At 45.4% G+C, this 19,526-nt stretch overlaps 1 protein-coding gene across 1 annotated transcript in view; it reads left to right on the top strand.

Annotated features, from left to right (window-relative positions):
- Positions 1–7,497, top strand: part of shroom1 (shroom family member 1) — a 69,670-nt gene extending 62,173 nt beyond the window's left edge. The window contains exon 7 of the mRNA XM_085995753.1: positions 3,952–7,497. Within this exon, the coding sequence (XP_085851879.1) occupies positions 3,952–4,206 (255 nt within the window). The 3' untranslated portion in view covers positions 4,207–7,497. The remainder of the gene's footprint in view (positions 1–3,951) is intronic.
- The last annotated feature ends 12,029 nt before the right edge of the window (positions 7,498–19,526 follow it).

Below are 19,526 nucleotides of genomic sequence, written 5' to 3'. Positions count from 1 at the left end.
GTACTTATCCAACTCCCTTTTGAAAGCCACAATTGAGTCTACCTCCACCACCCTCTCAGGCAGTGCATTCCAGATTCTAACCACTCACTGCATAAAAAAGTTTTTCCTCATGTTGCCTTTGGTCCTTCTGCCAGTCACCTTAAATCTGTGTCCTCTGGCTCCAGTTTCTCTTGATCTACTCTGTCCAGACCCCTCATGATTTTGAACACCTCGATCAAATCTCCTCTCAACCTTCTCTGCTCTAAGGAGAACAACCCCAGCTTCTCCAGTCTATCCACGTAACTGAAGTCCTTCATCCCTGGAACCATTCTTGTAAATCTTTTCTGCGCCCTCTCTAAGGCCTTCACATCCTTCCTAAAGTGCGGTGCCCAGAATTGGACACAATACTCCAGCTGAGGCCGAACCAGTGTTTTATACAGGTTCATCATAACTTTCAAGCGCTGGAGGCAGTTCAGAGATATGCCATGAGACTGATCCCGATTGTCAAAGCTCTGAACTATGAGGAAAGTTTGGAGAAACTTCAGGTTTTCAGCCTAGAAAGGAAGCATTTGACATCTGATCTTATAGAGAAGTATAAGATAGTTAAGGGAATGGAAAAAGTAAATCCAGAATAGTATTTTAAATTAAATAGTGAGAGTAGGACAAGGGGACATGAGTTCAAACTTATAAAAGGTAAGTTTAGGACTGATATCAGGATGTTCTTCACACAAAGAGCGATTAACATTTGGAATAGACTTCCAGATAGGCTAGTGGAGGCAAAAACCTTGGAATTATTTAAGAAACAATTGGATGCTACAATGAGAGGACTTTAGATTTTTCTGGATGAATGAATTAAAATGAGCCAAATGGCCTTCCTCATCTGTAATTATCTTGTGATTTTGTGAAATGCACTTTACCTTATGAGTTCTGGGGAGGGGGCAGGAAAAAGACGGGTTTCACTGCTGCATTGCATTGCCTCTGCCTTGGTTGCAAGATTTGATGGGAGGTGTGGATCCAGAGGTTTTACAGGAATCTGTGTTTACAGACTGTGAACTTTAATCTTAATTTGCCTTCTCATCATGTGAGTTTGGCTAATCATTTACAGCAAGCACTGCACCCACACTCACTGACAGGTTTTGCAACAAGGTTCTCGTGCTTTGTGACCCCGCAACAGATAACTGAAATATATGTTTTTGCTGATGTTTCAAGAACAACAGAAAAGTAGAAATGATTATTGGAGAAAAAAGAACTTTACTTCAATTTTGTATGGTTTTCATTGTGGTCAGACTTGTTACTCTGTTGCCGTAGGTACGTAAATTAGGAATCATTTCAGGCTGGATGTTGTAGCCTCCCAAAAATATTGGCCCATAATTTGCAGTCAGGATGATGGCAAACTGGCAGCGTTCGCTGTCATTCTGCCTTTGAAACTGACCGCAACTTCGGGATTTGGCGCATGCGCAACACATGCAGAAATCCTGAAGTTGCGGTCTGTCATTCACTGCTCCGACACAGGCTGTGCTATGCCCCCTGCCAGAGCCGGCAATCAGTGAAATCTCTCAAATCAGGGAAACTGACAAAAACTTCGGCTCCTCCGCAGTAATACCACTGTTAAATTCCCCACTAAAAGTTAGACCCAAAGGGATTAGGTGTAACTGGGGTTTTAACAGCGTATTGACTGCTAAACAAAGGTAATGGGCCTGAAAAGCTAATTTTAATTTTGTGCAGTGTGAAATTTATCTATTTTAACAAAAACTTAATTTAAGAATTGTTTTTAAATTAATTTTTTTAAAGTTTGTTTACCTTTATTTCAGGTTTGCCTTTTCCCCATGTGAGAGCCCCACTTTTGTTTTACTCTCTCTAACATTTTCGAAAAGTTAGAATTTTAAGAGCTTACCCACTTGTTCGCAGTCGCTGAGAATTCTGCCTTTTGATTGGCTGCTTAGTCAGCTTGTTGATGTCACAGCAGCATCGCACTAGGGGATCCCCACTATACTCCATTGACTTGAATTGAACGTTGGAAAACCCAAACCTCTCGACACAGGGATTGCGAGATCCTTATGCAAAGCTTACATCGGGGCCAGCAGCGAACGTCTTTGCTTCGCCGCTGACCGCAAATTCCGGGCCAATGTGAGCATGCAGCAGAATACATGAACATATGGCAGATATGAAAAGTATTGGACTTTCATTGTTTCATACATGCAAGTGACAAATGACAGTAGCATTTGTCCTGATATGATAAAAAAAATTGCAGATATAACATAGAAGATTAAAATAACATGTTTCTCTTTCACACGCTTGGAAGATTCAATAATGGTATAAAAGAAGTTAATGAGTCAAATGGCATAAGTCACACCAACTGAATAAATCAATCATGGCTGCTACCATGGTTGGACATGAAGAACATGAGTTGTTAAATTATTAAGAAATTAATTTTACCCCTGCATTCTAGCTGAACTGAAAACATGCTTCAGCCCCAACTACCTGCAACTGCAAAGTACATTAAGAAAAAGAAAATGACAAAGAAGAGCAATATAGATGGTTTTTGATAGTAAATAATGGTTCATCGTCTATGTCTGAGGAAGCTGCCATCATTACTTGTTTAGACAGAGTTGAACGTGATATTCAAGCTGAATCAGCACAAGCTTCTATTTCATCATCAAACCCAACTGAATGTTTTGATTCCCCTAAGTTTATTGAACAGTACAATGCTGAATCTTAGTGGAGAAAAGATCTCAATTATGTTGCAGCAACTGTGCAGAGAAGGGATTAACATTCCATGGCAATAATGAACAAAAAGGTCACCTTAAAGTGGCACAATCTTAGGCTGCTTAGAGTTCATCAGCTGATTTGATTCATGCGAATCAGAGCCTATTGCCAAATTTAGAAATGCTGGCTGAGGAAATCTGAGTTCTTTAGTCAACCTTTTATGATAAATTTATTCCGCTGATCACCAGAAAATCTAATGACAAGACTAAATGAGAAGTAAAACAAACTGAATTCAAATTCAATTATTGCACTTCTGGTCTTTCTCACATTGGCCAGCACATTAGATATGTGTTAAGAATTGGGGATTCAGTTGAAAGATTCTTGAAGTTTATAACAATCCAGGTGTAATATGCTGCACAGCTGGAAGAAACTATATTTAAGACTCTTGAAGATCTCAGAACACAGATCACTGACTATGGTGGGTAAAGTTACAACATCACCAATATGGTTGGTAAATATTCAAACGTTAGTACAGTATTAAGAGAGTGTTGCATTGTCAGAGATGTCATTTTTTGGATGAGACATTAAAACAAGGTCTATCTGTTCAAATGGACATAAAAGATTCCATGGCACTTTTTTTTAAAGAGCATGGAGTGCAAATACTGGAAAACCCCGTATTGCCAAACCCTGAGAACGCCTCCCCCCAGTTTGACCACATCCAAGTACCTTCGCCAATGCTGAAAGAATCTGGGACGTCCCTTCTCAATATTGCCAAAATCTAGGAAACCATTGCACAGTGGAAAAATCCTGGGATTCCATCACAGTGTTGCCATACCCTGGTACCCCACCTAGTGTTACTACATCTCAACATCTGGCTCGGTACTTCCAGACCCCAGGAAGCTTCGTCATCAGCCCAACCCCACATTGCAAACCCCTGTTCTGCCAAGCCCTCAATCCCCCTCTGCAGTGCTACTAAACCCTTGGAACCCCCACCATTTTCTGAAATCCCAGTGAACTACTATCAAACTTCTGACAGCAATATGTTTGGTAAATATTCAGGATTAGCGCAGTGCTGAGGGAGTACTACATTGTCAGCAGTGCCGTCTTCGAGTGAGACATCAAATTTTAAGACAACTACTCTTTAAAGGCTGAATAATACCTTGTGTTTTACATGGTATAATGTTCCTGCCCTTATAAAATAGCGCATTCTCTGACTTCAGTGTCACAGAAGGCTTGCTAGTTATAATACATGTTCTTTTTGTTTAGCAATCATTGAATGAAAGACACAGGACCCTCTCCCGCCAGCATGAAGATGCCAGAGGACTGAAGGAACATCAAGACCACCGGGAGCGAGTGACCTTCAGTGTCCTCACAAACTACCTCACTGAGAAGCAGCTTCAACACTGTCAACACTTTGTCCAAATGAAGAAAGCTTTATTAATCAAGCAAAAAGAACTTGAAGAGAATCTCAGACTGACTGAGGAGCAACTGGAATTTCTCGAAAACAGCCTTCAGTTATAGTAATTTCATTTTGCTTTCTTTCTAAAAAAAAAACCTGTTCTTTGGTTTCCCAAAAAGGCCCCTCTAAAGTCTAAAATAGATTAAGTAATTCAGGTCACAAGGTGGGTTAAAACAATCATTCCAAAACCAGCAAATGTTAGCTGTACATTTCTTATTGTTTGCACGTGAAGTAACTTAAATAGATAATTACATAAAGTGAATTGGGGTTATGTTGTAGTAATAGAAGCTGGTTCTTTAGGATTATAGAACCAGCTAATGGCACATTGTTGCTCCTGGATAATTAACTAAAAGCTTTTTGTTTAAGTTGATGAACATGAAACACAGTATCACTCATAATCATGTGATACTGTTTTCATTGCAAAAACATTAAGTTCGTCACAACATGCCTTTGCAGTGACATCACCTTGATGTCCAACTCTTTTAGGTTGATTTCTGCTCAAAGTGGCAATAATTCCCCATTAGTATACAATCACAATATAGCTTATTAACATTTAATAGGTGCAAGCCTATACAATATATCCTTGCCCAGAACTGCTCCAAATTCTTCATCTGCTGATATTTATTTTCTTACTCATTTTTTATAATCTGTTAGTTTTCTGGATGGCCCCTCCCTCTCACCATTCACCCAACCAAGAGATAGTAACCAGCCTGAAAGTGCTCCAATGTTGGCCAATCTTCCAATGTTTTTCTTTTGCCAGCGGGAAGTGCCTTTCCTCCATCCAAGTGGTCTGACCACAACCATCTTCACTCCCCTACCCCACTTACTGGCCTGGCCAATAGCAGGAGTAAGCACATTTCAAAGTTCAAACCCCGCCCCCTTCATTCATTTTATTTTCATCTTTTGACCAGTTGAATCCCTCAGGTAATTGTGTTGTGACATCTAAATTGGCTTATTTCCTTTTCGCATCTCAATGTAGAATGGCTACATTGTCACAAGGAAGGTCATAGGCTCTCTTGCCCTGGCCTCTCCCCTTTCTTCCTGAGACAGCCTCCCAAGACCCCCTCCCCGCTACTCTCCCTGCTGGCAACCGCTCTGCATCCTCTTTGGAAATGGAGCAGTGGCATTTAAATGAAGCCCGGGAGTTGAAATAGCCCGGGTTTGAAACTTAGGCTAGCGAGTCACACTCGCCCTGCTCCTCATCTGCCCAAAACCAGCTCTGGTTTAAAATCAACCTCACTTTTTTTCCCCTCAATGTATCTTTTCAAAACCCTTCATGATTTTGAACAGCTGTATCACATCTCCTTTTAACCTTCTTTGTTCTAATGAGAAAAGCCCCTGTATCTTTAATCTGCCCTTATAACTAAAGTCTCTCATCCTAGGAATTGTCTCTGTGAATCTCTTCTGCACAGTCTTCATAGCCTTGATATCCTTGCTAAAGTAAAGCATCCAAAATGGGACACAATATACTAACTGCAGCCTAACCAATGCTTTGTTTAGCTTGAACATTACCTCTTTGCTTTTGTATTCTATGGGGTAGAAATGGGAAACGGGGCTGCGTAGGCAGTGCATGTGCCAACCAGAAGGCCCAAGGCCGGGCTAAATTTGTCTGCAGGCCTCATTTCAATCATTTATGTATGTAAGGGGCCTAATGTCTGTTTTTCGTGGCTGTCCAGAATGCCTGTAAAGCTCCCTTTACCAATATGGCAGCACCTGTAACACCGGCGCAGATCGGGCACAGCATGTTGCACCCCAAAATTTATCTTTTTTGCTGCTGTTTTTTGTCCAGAAAACGCGAGGACATTTCTACCCCTATGTGCCAATTAATAAGATCTTAATTCTCATTTTTTTTCAGCTTTATCAACTTGTCCTCCCATCAATGTATCTGAACCCCTAAGTCTTTTTGCTCCTCTACACCTTTTAAAGTTTTACCATTTAGTATGTATGTCTTCCAAACTTGTATCGCCTCATATTTCTCTGCTAAATGTCATCAGACATCTATCTGCCCAACGTGCTAATTAATCTGTATCCTCCTGAAGTCACTTACACTCCTTTTCACACTTTAATCACACTCACTATTTTTGTATCATCTGTTCCCCCCCATACCAGTCCGGATCATTCATATATTATAGCATCACAGGGTACCAGCAGCAAAGTAATTATTTTTACCAAGGATTCTTTTCCTCAAGGTTTGAGCTCCTCGCTCAACAGATATCGAGCTTCTGCTGGAAGTGGTGGTGGGAAGGGGAAGCTTGTTTATTAAAAAGGAGTTTTTAATGGCAGGGTTCCACCGTATGTTTAGAACCACATGTAGTTGCTGTATTGTTCTGAAGGTAGGAGCTCCAGGTGGAGCCTCATTTCAAACTCAGTGCACTTGCTCCCCAGTGAAACGAATGGGACATGAAGTCAGGAAATAATGGTCGAGTCTACTGCTGTGAAGATGTCATTAGTAAACTGCCGGTATTTTTCAGGCCCGCAAAAGAAACTACACACAATTACAAAGAAGGGCATATTCATTTGTTATTGTGCAGATGGAGGCTCGTGTGAATGTGCAATCTCACAGACAGCAGAAATCTAATCTGTTTTAAATGATATATCAAACACCCTCATGAAGTTCATGTTATAAAAAATACTCTGTGATTTTAAAGCTGTAACCTCATCTCAGAGTTTTGATGAAGGTTAGAAACTGATTTAGCAGTCAAATTACTGGCTTGTAATTACTTCTGGGTATCTGTTATCCTTTATATCAATGTAAAAAAAGTTGTACATAGTAATTATTGTTCTTGCATTATCTTCTAATACTGAACGATCATACTGTCATAAATTAAATTTTGTACAGTGTAATATATATGTAAAAGTACATTTTACATCCATATATTTCAGCACTAAGTGATGTTTTCTTAAAGGGGCACTCTTATTTTGAGCAACAAGAGCTGAAAAACCATTCACCATATTCTGTCATGATGGCACTTGCCAGTGATAGGGTGACATTTTTTGATGTTATGATGTGTTCTGACACACAAACAATCATTCTTCCTGTGTAATGGCAAACAAGTAAAAAAAAAACAGGTTTGCCATATATTTTATGAAGAAGGCTGTGCCCCTTTAACAGAGACAGCCTCCTTTGTCAGTCAGTGGAAGGTATATTTCAAAGAAAATGAATCAAACAACTTCTAATTGACTTATTGGTTCAGCATGTTGATGCAGCATGGGGGTTTATTCCCTGTAGTCCACAACATTTAAATGTACCACCCAGGTTCAGAGTGATTTTCCCAAAGTTGCCCCAATATGTGGCTGAGCATTGACTACCATACAGAGGCCCAACATTATCTATCATTGTAGTTGTTGCCTTGCTGCACAATAAACACATCTCCAATGAGGGAAGCATAAAGCAGTGTTTGGCGTCACTGGTCCTTGAGAATCCGTAGGCAGCATGGAGCCAAAAATGACAAATTGTAACAAGTAAATTAAAAAAAAAGCAGAACGTAACCTGCTTACAACAGCTTAATTGTACGTTCTTCACATCTGTAAAGAACGTCCACTTAGGTGAGGTACGAGAGTATGACCAGTGCTTGTGAAACTGTACCCCAATGCCTTCAGGAGAGAATGGGAGAAAATGTGGAGGGAAGAAAGGACAATGAAGTAATACGGCAGTTATTGTAAGCAGATTTTATTTACTTGTTACAGTTTATCATTTTTGTCTCCACGTTGCCTGTGGATTCTCAAGGACCAGTGACGCCAAACATTGCTTAATGCTTCCCTCATTGGAGATACATTTATTCTGCAGCAAGGCAACAACTACAATGATAGATAACGTTGGGCCTCTGCATGGGATTCATTGCTCAGCCACATAATGGGGCAACTAGGGAAAATCATTCTTCACATGTCTGACAGTAAATCTAGTAGGTGATTTTCCTATGGGCAGGGAGAGAGGAGGAACATCAGATAGCTGGGCCTCTTCTGACCCCATCTGACATCCATTTTCCAGCAGAAGGCACACAGGACAGCAATCAAGGGATAGAACTGTAGATGAATTTTCTGTTCCCTAATTCAGGGGTGCTGAATTCAATTGCTGTCATTGTAACTGAGAGCAGTTAACACAACATAGCTGGAGATCAAGCCTGAAACCTCTTGGTCTGCATGGTACGGTTTCAGTACATTTACCAATTGATCTGTAAAAAATTATCAAACATCTAGCCGGAATTTATGTATGCCAATCGTTGCTACTAACCAGTTTCACCAAAAATGAATGCTGGGGGTCTCCCCTAATGCCTCACTGAGTTTAGTTACTGAGCAGTCGAGACAATGTAGCAGTAGAGACAATGTTCAATCCCCAAGTTAGGTACTCTCAGTTAGGATAATGGTGGGAGCCTTAGGTCCCTGGCTTATGGAAAGTAAAGTTGGTTAGAGTTTCCACTCCTGTTTGCTATACAGAGAGCCCTGCAGGTGTTAGCTGTGGCTCAGTGGGTAGCAGCACTCTTGCCTCTGAGTCAGAAAGTTGTGGGTTCAAGTCCCACTCCAGAGACTTGAGAACAAAAATCTATGCTGACACTCCAGTGCAGTACTGAGGGAGTGCTACACTGTCGGAGGTGCTGTCTTTCAGATGAGATGTTAAACCGAGGCCCCGTCTGCTCTCTCGGGTGGACGTAAAAGATCCCATGGCACTATTTCGAAGAAGAGCAGGGGAGTTAGCCCTGGGGTCCTGGTCAATATTTATCCCTCAACCAACATCACTAAAACAGATTATTGGGTCATTATCACATTGCTGTTTGTGGGAGCTTGCTGTGAGCAATTGGCTGCTGCGTTTCCTACATTACAACAGTGATTACACTTCAAAGAGTACTTCATTGGCTGTAAAGCGCTTTGGGATGTCCAGTGGTCGTGAAAGGCGCTACATAAATGTCTTCCTTTCTGAAAGTGCTTGAGGATAATTTTGACTTTGTGCAATTGTGTAAAACAGGTGATAGTGAATCAGCTGCCAATTCGTTATCACCCGTTTTGCACTATCACACAAAGTCAAAATTTGACCCCCTTTGTGTGGAGATGTCAAGTGAGGACAAGATCAGGTTCAGCAGTGATGACCCGCATGCTGAATAGTTTGCCAATATAGTCGTGGCTTGTACATCAATAATGCCCACTTGAACAAGAAACCGAAGGACAACTTTCACTTCCAGAACTACACCCATCAGGGGGAGCCTTCAAGAGAGGAGGGGAGAGGATGAAAGAAAGTGGACTGAGAAAAATAAGACCGTGGTAGTGATGCTTTACAATTTTAAAATCCATTTGGGAGAGATACTGTATGAGTTGCTATTATCTGTGTTAGAGAAAGTTCTGCAAAGATTATGATATTTTGAAGTACATCAGTTCTATCTCTAGACTGACAGAAAGGGACCCTACTAGACTGTGCTCTTCACCGATGTTGTGTAATTTAGTATATGTATATTTGTGTTTTAAGATAAAATCCATATCGTACAACTGACTTGTGATAAAATGATTGCTGTTTTATTTAATGGCCCCATGACTGGAGGATAATGAAGTGCTGCTGGTTAAGTGGAAAAGAAAACCATGCTGATAAAGCATGTGGAATGTCTTAGTGGTTCCAATTGTTTTGGTGATGGTATTGATAATTAAAAAGGTTTGTCCTCACAGACTGTGCTTCAGAGTGACAAAATGTGGATTCATCCCAAACCTTCACGCCCTTTGCCCCCACAGTTGGGCACATGTCATAGACAGTCCAGAAGAACATAAAACACACACACGCATACGTACACACACATACTTATAGCTGGTCCTGGGGGAAATAAATCACACAGAGAGTCATCAGAGAGAGCACTTTGAGCTGCATTGTTAGATAACTGAGTACCATTTTTCAGCCCAACTGATGGTCCGCAATTTTTTCTCCATTTATTTTAAAGCATAAACATGAGAATCTGAAGAGGAGAAAAGGGGAAGAGATACAAAAATAATTTGGCTCGAAGATTTTATTGACTTTTTTTCACTCTCAAGAACTTGGCATTGGAGTGTACTGTGCAACTCATACCGTGGAGGTAGCTGCGTCACGTGCAGAGTTACAGTTCATCTCCTCAGCAGCTTTGGTGATGTAGCTAATTAGAGTGACCCACATGCATACAGGAGCAGCTAATCTATCGGAAATCACCTGGAAGATGCAGTCTTGCAATGGGAACCATTGTCATTGGCATAAAAGCAATTTGGTGGGACACCTTGCCAAAAAAGTAAGCTTTGAAAGTTAGAACAAACTACAGTGGCCTGCCACACCACTATTTATATTTTATTCATTCAAAACAGCTAAAAATAGGCAGTTCAAATCAATTATTAAAAGTTATGCTGGAGGTAGGAGGGTAGCAAGCAGATCTCCATTTCAGTCCCATTGTGGAGCCTTGGTTTCCCTAACTTCGCAGCCATGAACAGGTAGTGAAAATGTGGATCCCACTTGCACCACTGTAAATACTGAACCAATACTCCAGCCTCCAGTCCAGTATTAACATATAGTAACATTTGTCTGTCCTCTGCTGTTTCATTCCCTTTTTATCTAATTTTACTTTTTTTTCTGATTTTCTCCTCTCAGTCCTTTCTTCACACTTGACCTCTTCCCCCCCCCCCTTCTTTGCTAACCATTTATCTATTTCTCTAACTACCTTGCTATGGGTACAAGTGCGTCCAACTCTGATTTTCTTTCACTGGAGAGCAAAATAATGTTATGGAACCATATCACTAGTGAGCTTCTTAAAACAATATAGCCTGTTGTTTATACTATTGATATAGATGCTGGGATATTCATGGGTCCACCACATTCTTTTGCTTCCTGTATGGATGCTAGATAGCCAAAATCACAAATCACATGTTACAGCACTTCTAAAAAAAACTGACAGCAAAGAAATCAAAAATAAGCAATGGATTAAAGGAAACAGCTTGGAAACAAAAATCAGGTTCATGTTACCAGTGAAAAGAACAAATGTAAGAAACAAATAAGTTCTAAAGTAAAACATTTATCAAATAATAAGTAAATATTACAAACTTTATTTATTCTGATAGAAAATACCCAATAATGAGATAAATACATGGGTGTATGCGTGGTTTTTCTGAAATGTGGTGTCATCCTTAAAATGAGTGTGAATTGGGAGGTCTGCTTTGTGTATCATTTTACGTACATGTCCGTACAAGAGAGAAATTACTGTGAATTCCACTGCATAGTTTCTTGTGCTTATAATTCCCTGTAAACCTGGGGGTTTGATTTGTGCACAGATGTGAACAGCCTTAGATCACTATGCCTTTTAAACAGGTGCAACCTGTACATGTTTTTACAATACTTTCAGGAATTTGGGACTTTATATCTACAACTGGTATTTGATTATCTTCTGCCTTTTCTAGGCTATTCATAGTAACCCCATACCCACAACAGAGTGATGGTGTTGACATATGCAAGATTGGGAGGGGATTTCTCCTCTTTGGTGGGAGAGTTGCGGTGGAGCCATATCCACCTCAGCTCCAATATAAAGGGGCCCATTAAATATGCACGTTGGGCTCCCAGCGGGATTCCCGCTAACAAAAGGGAGCCCGCCAGTGCAAAAGCAGAGAATCCCAGCAGAAACACCCCAAAGATCTGAAATGAAGGCCTCGTGGAGACCAAGGTCTTCAAACAGGTAAGTCTCTGAGGCTGACTGGAGAGAGTGAAGGCCGCTACAAGGCATTCTCCCTCCATTGGGTAAAGTCTGGGCCCGTACTGTTGCCTTCCATTATTGCGGCCCAGGGAAGCAGCAATAACTGGGGTGGAGAGAAGGAAATTTTGCAGTGGGACCTGGTCCCTGCTGTACTTGCATGTGGTGAACGGGGAACGAGTGGGCAGTGGTGGTGAAATCCCAGTCAGGGCAGTGAGGCAGTGGTAGGCCCACAATTTCTGACAGTTTCCATCGCAATCCCACCCGACTTGTCTAAGAATTTGGAAATCCAGGTGGGTTTCTCTGCCTTGTGTATTGAGAACAGCCAAAGCACCAAAAATTACTAGAGCTGACTGATTTTGGTTTTCTAATTGTTCTAACTTCCTATTGATGTATAGAATCAAGTCATTATATATTTGTTCATCATAGTCTCATTAGTCCAATCATTCTATTCACGTGCAATACACTAGTTATCAGGAAACGCAATTTGGGTGGGGGTGGGCTGTTATTTTACCTGCACAGAGGACTTGCAGTGGCAGCAAATTATCAGCCATGGTGATTCATAATAAGTTGATCATTTCTTGCTTGTCATCGAGCTCACAAATTCTGTTTGGCTTTATCCATTGAGAAATTGGAACAGTATTTGCGGCAGTCAGATCCCAGTTAATAATCAACTGACGTGGAATTGCTCCACCAATAACCTGCTTCAACTTGATCCAAAAATCCTTGCTTGATACTGTAGTGTATGTACTTGCAGAAGGAACTATATTCTGCAGCCCCTGTATACTGCAGTACCAGTAGTGACCACCCCTGTATATAAGCCTGTGTAATAACTTTGCATAGTAGTTCCAGTTTTGTCTCCACTCAGTAAACACCTGTTGTAACCAGCTCCTGCAGTCCGTGTCTCAATTACACACGGACATAATACTGGCGACGAGCAGATCCGAACTTACCTACAGTCTGCACCACCTCATGGGGATCCATCCCTGAAGTGAAGTTGTCAGAGGTCGAGGCCAGAAGGAAGAAGGAACAAAAGAAAAAAAAAAACAAGAAATGAGCGTCGACCGTGGGCAACCGCCTCTGATTCATCGGATTTGAAGGAGAGGCTGTCGAGAGCGGAGCTTGGTTATCCTGTCTATGGTGTTCCAGCTAATCGGGCTGGTGGCAGGTAGTACACTGATCCTTCCTGGGCTGCGGCGGGCTAGAGCTCGATCAGGTGGCTTTTCAACGGGGCCGAGCAGCGTTGTCGGGAAGAGGAGAGAGAGAGAGAGGGTGGAGCACACAGGGCGCGGCCGGTGCTACGAAGCCGGGCAGCGTACAGACCCGAGAAGAGGGAGGAAAGTGTCCCGTAGGGTTTGCTCTGATGACGGGAAAATAAAAGAAATTAGAAGCACAGAAAGCCGCGAGGAGCTGCAGTTTGCCACGGGGACCGCGGAGAGCGGCGTTAGCAGCGCGGGGGGGGGGAGTGCATGAAGACCATAGGGCGTCACCATCAAGGCATAAAAACGCCAGCAACAGCGCTAGCAGCAGCGGAGAAGACAGAAAGCGCAGGAGGCGCCATCTTAATCCAGCGGGGAAGAAGGCAAAGCGCGGGAGGCGCCATTTTGTTAAATCGGGGAAGAAGGCAAAGCACGGGAGGCGCCATCTTAGATTCCCAAGATGCCGAAGACTGGCAATATCACTGCCTTCGATAATGCAATAGAAGACTGGACCACGTATGTGGAAAGAGTCGAAGTATATTGCAAGGCAAATGAAGTAGCCGATGAGAAAAAGGCATCCGTACTACTAAACTTAATGGGCGCAAGAACGTACGGCCTATTGCGGAACCTGATCACTCCAGCCAAACCGATGGCGAAGAGTTTTAACAAAATTGTTGATATCCTACAGGAACACCTAAATCCTACACCGCTGCTGATAGCAGAAAGATTTAAATTCCACAGGAGAAATCAGCATAAAGATGAGAGCAATGCTGATTACCTTACGGAACTACGCAAGCTATCAAAGCACTGCCAGTTCGGAGCAGGACTGACAGACACTCTACGGGACAAATTTGTCTGTGGACTCCTGAGTGAAGGAACCCAGAAGAGGTTACTCTCAGAGAAAGAGCTGACGCTGGATAAGGCTTTCAGCTTGGCAGTATCGTACGAAGCAGCAGCAAGGGGAGCTGTGGAAATACAGCAAAAGCCACAGGAATACGGCACCCATGAAATGACACGGGGATTTGAAAAATGTTATCGCTGCGGCAGAACAACCCATGACCAGAAGGACTGCTGGTCCAAGGACAAAATATGCAGGCAATGCGGAAAGATGGGACACATTGCACGAGTTTGCAGGTCTGGAAAGAAGACTAACGACAACAAAAAGGCTACTAAGGAACAGTACAGGAAAGTACAAAAGATGATGGACAGTAGTTCCGAAGACCAGAAGAGCGATAGTGAATCCGGGAACAAGAGACTAAGCTGTCTCAAACTTCACAACGTAATCGCAAAAGAGGATCACCGAACCATTTGGGTCACCCTCACGATAGCAGGGTCCCAAGTCAAAATGGAATTGGATACAGGATCAGCCCTGACCGTCATGAATCGACGAGACTACGAGCGGCTATTCTCACACATACCCTTGAAAGACACATCCATTGTCTTGAAGACATATACGGGGCAGAAAGTATACCCCAGAGGGAAAATAAGGGTGCCTGTCGAATACAACGGCAAAGAAATACAGAAATTGTATCTGTACATACTGCAAGATGGTGGACCACTGTTATTGGGACGTGAATGGATCAGAAAGATAAGTTTAGACTGGCACTCCATTCAGGCACTGACTGTGGCTGGTAAAAAGGATGACGACGTCACACCTGGACGATTGTCAAAAATTTTAGCTAACGCTAAAGAGGTGGTATACCTATCAATTCATTCCATGAAAAGCGACGAGTTAAGATAGTAACTTTAGCTTTTTATTGGCTAAATAACAGAGCCCACCCTCGTGGGTGATCGGTTCCAGCAAGGAAGAATACCAGCCAAGCAATCACCTTTATACCTGGGCAAGCAGGCGGAGCCATGGGCGGAGTCAGCTCAGGTATGCCTAGGTATAACAGCGTGCGAGGCAAGAGGTAACCTTGTGTAGGTGATAACAACAGTGTAACAATAACAGTGGTTTACCACATTCACCCCTTGTTTAAAATTGAGTCCGGCGGGGTGAAGTGTACTACTAGTTCGTGTATGTCAGTCTTTCAGGAGGCCTCGTAAGCCATTCTGACCGGTGCAGCAGCGGCGGCGGTGGTGCAGTATCCGATGTTAATGCTGGTGTCTGCGTGGTCGACGAAGGCCCCTGGGGTTCCGGCATGCCGCCTACAGGAGCTGGATTTGGGGGAGTGGTGGGGGATAACGGTGGTGTCTCGGGTGCCCGAGGGTGCAAGGTCTCGCAAGGAGACTGTGTCCTCCCGCCCGTCTGGGTATTCCACATAGGCATACTGGGGGTTGGCGTGCAGGAGGGCCACCCTCTCGACCAGGGGGTCCATTTTATGGGTCCTCATGTGCTTCCGCAGCAGGACAGGCCCTGGAGAAGTCAGCCATGTTGGTAGCAAGGTTCCCATAGTCAACTTCCTGGGGAAAACGAACATTTGCTCATGAGGGGTGGCGATAATGGCAGTACAAAGCAGTGACCGGATGGAATGGAGTGCTGCCGGGAGGACTTCCTGCCAGCGAGAGGTTGGGAGGCCCTTAGACTTTAGGGCTAAGAGGACGGCCTTCCAAACTGTTGCGTTCTCTCTTTCCACCTGGCCGTTCCCCCGGGGGTTGTAGCTGGTGGTCCTGCTCGCAGCAATACCTCTCGCGAGCAGGAACTGGTGAAGTTCCTCGCTCATGAAGGATGAGCCCCGGTCGCTATGTATATAGTTCGGGAACCCGAACAAGGCGAAGAGGTCGTTCAGGCATTTGATGACCGTGGTACTGGTCATGTCTGGGCAGGGGATGGCAAAGGGGAAACGGGAGTACTCGTCAATAATGTTGAGGAAGTGCACATTACGGTCAGAGGACGGGAGCGGTCCCTTAAAATCGATGCTCAAGCGCTCGAAGGGGCGGGTGGCCTTGATCAGGCTTGCTCTGTCCGGCCTATAGAAATGCGGTTTGCATTCGGCACAGACTTGGCAGTTCCTGGTCATGGTCCTGACCTCCTCAATGGAGTAGGGCAGGTTGCGGGCCTTAACGAAGTGGTAAAGTCTAGTGACCCCGGGGTGGCAGAGGTCGTTGTGGAGGGTCCGCAGTCTATCAACTTGCGCGTTGGCGCATGTACCTCGTGATAGAGCGTCTGGGGGCTCGTTGAGTTTACCAGGCCGGTACAAGATATCGTACTCGTAGGTGGAGAGCTCAATTCTCCACCTCAAGATCTTGTCGTTCTTGATTTTGCCCCTCAGCTTGTTATTAAACATAAAAGCAACCGAACGCTGGTCGGTGAGGAGGGTAAATCGTTTGCCTGCCAGGTAATGCCTCCAGCGTCGTACCGCTTCCACAATCGCCTGGGCCTCCTTCTCGACAGAAGAGTGTCAGATCTCAGGGCCCTGGAGGGTCCTTGAGAAGAAGGCCACAGGTCTCCCCGCCTGGTTAAGGGTTGCAGCTAGGGCGAAGTCGGATGCATCGCTCTCCACTTGGAAAGGGATGGACTCATCCACTGCGTGCATTGTGGCCTTCGCAATGTCTCCTTTTATGAGGGAGAAGGCTGCGCATGCTTCTGCTGTCAGGGGGAAGGAGGTGGACTTCATGAGGGGTCTGGCTTTGTCCGCATAATTGGGCACCCATTGGGCATAGTAAGCGAAGAGCCCCAGGGTTCTCTTCAGTGCCTTTTGACAGTGGGGAAGGGGAAGCTCCATGAGGGGGCGCATTCTTTCGGGGTCGGGGCCGATGACTCCGTTCTCTACTACGCAGCCGAGGATGGCAAGGCGCGAGGTGTTAAATATACATTTCTCCTTATTGTAAGTGAGATTCAGCCGTTGGGCCGTACGGAGGAATTTCTCCAGATTAACATCGTGGTCCTGCTGGTCGTGGCCGCAGATGGTGACGTTATCTAGATAAGGAAACGTGGCCTGCAGCGCGTTCTGGTCAACCATCCGGTCCATCTCCCTTTGGAAGACCGAAACCCCGTTGGTGACGCCGAAGGGAACCCTAAGGAAGTGGTAGAGGCGGCCATTCGCCTCGAAGGCGGTATACTGGCGGTCCTCAGGGCGGATAGGGAGTTGGTGATAGGCCGACTTAAGGTCGATGGTGGAGAATACCCGGTACTGTGCAATCTGGTTGACCATGTCAGATATGCGGGGAAGGGGGTATGCGTCCAGCTGGGTGTACCGGTTTATGGTTTGGCTGTAGTCGATGACCAGGCGGTTTTTATTGCCAGTCTTAACGACTACGACCTGGGCACGCCAGGGGCTGGTGCTCCCCTCGATGATGCCCTCCTTCAGGAGACGCTGCACCTCAGAGCTAATAAAAGCTCTGTCCCCGGCGCTGTACCGCCTGCTCTTGGTAGCAACGGGTTTACAGTCACGGGTGAGGTTAGCGAACAAGGAGGGGGGCGGGACTTTGAGAGTGGAGAGGCCGCAGGTGGTATGCGGCGGGCAGTTTAAAAACTGCTGGTTGTAGACTGTGAGTGGGGGGAGGGATCCATCGTATGCCAAAGTGACACTTTGGAGGTGGCATTGGAAATCCAGCCCTAGTAGGACGGCAGCGCAGAGCTGGGGCAGGACGAGAAGTTTAAAGTTTTTATATTCCGTGCCCCTAACCGACAGGGTCACCACACACTATCCGCTGACGTCTGTTGAATGGGACTTCGACGCCATCGAGATCCGATGGCGCGTTGGCCGGACAGTGAGGGAGTAGCAGCGCACCGTGTCTGGGTGAATAAAACTCTCCGTGCTCCCGCTGTCAAACAGGCAGGTCGTGGTGTGGCCGTTGACCTCGATGTCCATCATGGAGCTGGACAGATGATGCGGGAGAGCTTGGTCAAGCGTGACGGAGGCCAGTGTATGGCTGAGTGTGCTGCTGTCGTCGGCAGGTGAGGCGGTGGTCGGGTCTGGAGACAACATGGCGGCCGAGTGCGGCGAACAAAATGGCGGAGAAGATGGCCGCCCCCACGACTCACGAGGCACTGCTGGCGTCTGTGGCCTTGATCAAAGATGGCCACCCCCACGACTCACATGAGGCACTGCTGGCGTCTGTGGCCTTGATCAAAGATGGCCGCCCCCACGACTCACATGAGGCACTGCTGGCGTCTGTGGCCTTGATCAAAGATGGCCACCCCCACAACTCACATGAGGCACTGCTGGCGTCTGTGGCTTTCCCTCTGCAGGCGTTCACGAAGTGGCCTTTTTTTCTGCAGCCGGAGCAGGTCGCGTTCCTTGCAGGGCAGCGCACCCTTTGATGTCTCGCCTGGCCACAGAAATAGCAGCTGGCGGCCCGATTGCGGGGCTCCGCTGCCGCAGCAGGTCCCGGGGGTGGCGGTCCCGATCGATTCCGGGACACCGACGCCGTAGTAGGTCCCAGGGGCGGCGGTGCGAGGGGTATTGCGGCCGGAGTCGGGCCCGAGTCCCACGGTCGCGCAGCACTGTACCCGGAGTACGCCTCGAGGTCCCGATGGGCCACTTCCAGGGAGCGAGCGAGGGCTGTAGCTGCTTTCAAGTCGAGGTCCTTTGATTCAAGCAGTCTTTGCCGTGAGTAGTCGGACCGAAGGCCTTTCACGAAGGCATCCCGGATATTTCCTTCAGCATGTTGTGCAGCCGATACAGCTTTAAAGTCACAGTCCCTGCCGAGTGTTTGTAGCGCCCGTAAAAATTCATCTACAGACTCTCCTGGCTGTTGCGAGCGGGATCTTAGGAGATGTCTGGCATACATTGAATTTACTGGGCTCCGGTACTGCTCTTTTAGCAGGTCGAGGGCCTCCTCGTATGTAGTAAGGTCCCGGATGAGTGCAAATACTTTAGGGCTCACCTGGGCGGTCAGAACTCTTAGTTTGTCGGCTTCCGATGGCACGCCGGAGGCTACCAGGTAGGATTCAAAGCAGCTCAGCCAGTCAGCGAAGTCGAGGGCTGAATTCGCTGCCTGTGGATTTAGATCCAGGTACGGCGGTCGGAGGGCTCGCAGCCAAGTCGGCTGCTGGGGCTGGTCAGTCATTTCAAAATTTAGCCAATAAAATTGATATACCTATCAATTCATTTCATGAAAAGCGACGAGTTAAGATAGTAACTATAGGTTTTTATTGGCTAAATAACAGAGCCCACCCTCGTGGGTGATCGGTTCCAGCAAGGAAGAATACTAGCCAAGCAATCACCTTTATACCTGGGCAAGCAGGCGGAGCCATGGGCGGAGTCAGCTGAGGTATGCCTAGGTATAACAGCGTGCGAGGCAAGAGGTAACCTTGTGTAGGTGATAACAACAGTGTAACAATAACAGTGGTTTACCACAAGAGGTATTTCATCAAGGACTGGGAAGTCTTAAAGGCGTAACCGCCTCGATAAAAATAGAAGAGAACGCAATCCCCAAGTTTTTCAAAGCACGACCGGTACCGTATGCAATTCGCCTAGCTGTCGAGGCAGAGCTGGAGAATCTGGAGAATGCAGGCGTGTTATCTAAGGTAGACTGGAGCGAGTGGGCGACACCCATCGTTCCTGTCATGAAAAAAACGTTAAACAATAAGTCTGAGGAGCCAAGGAAGGTTCGCATCTG

This window comes from Somniosus microcephalus, chromosome 8 (assembly GCF_052327205.1).
Source record: "Somniosus microcephalus isolate GS21.2 chromosome 8, FLI_Smic_1.0, whole genome shotgun sequence".
Lineage (NCBI taxonomy): Eukaryota > Metazoa > Chordata > Chondrichthyes > Squaliformes > Somniosidae > Somniosus > Somniosus microcephalus.
The sequence above is the reverse complement of the archived record's forward strand: the minus strand, read 5'-3'. Positions and strand labels throughout refer to the sequence as shown.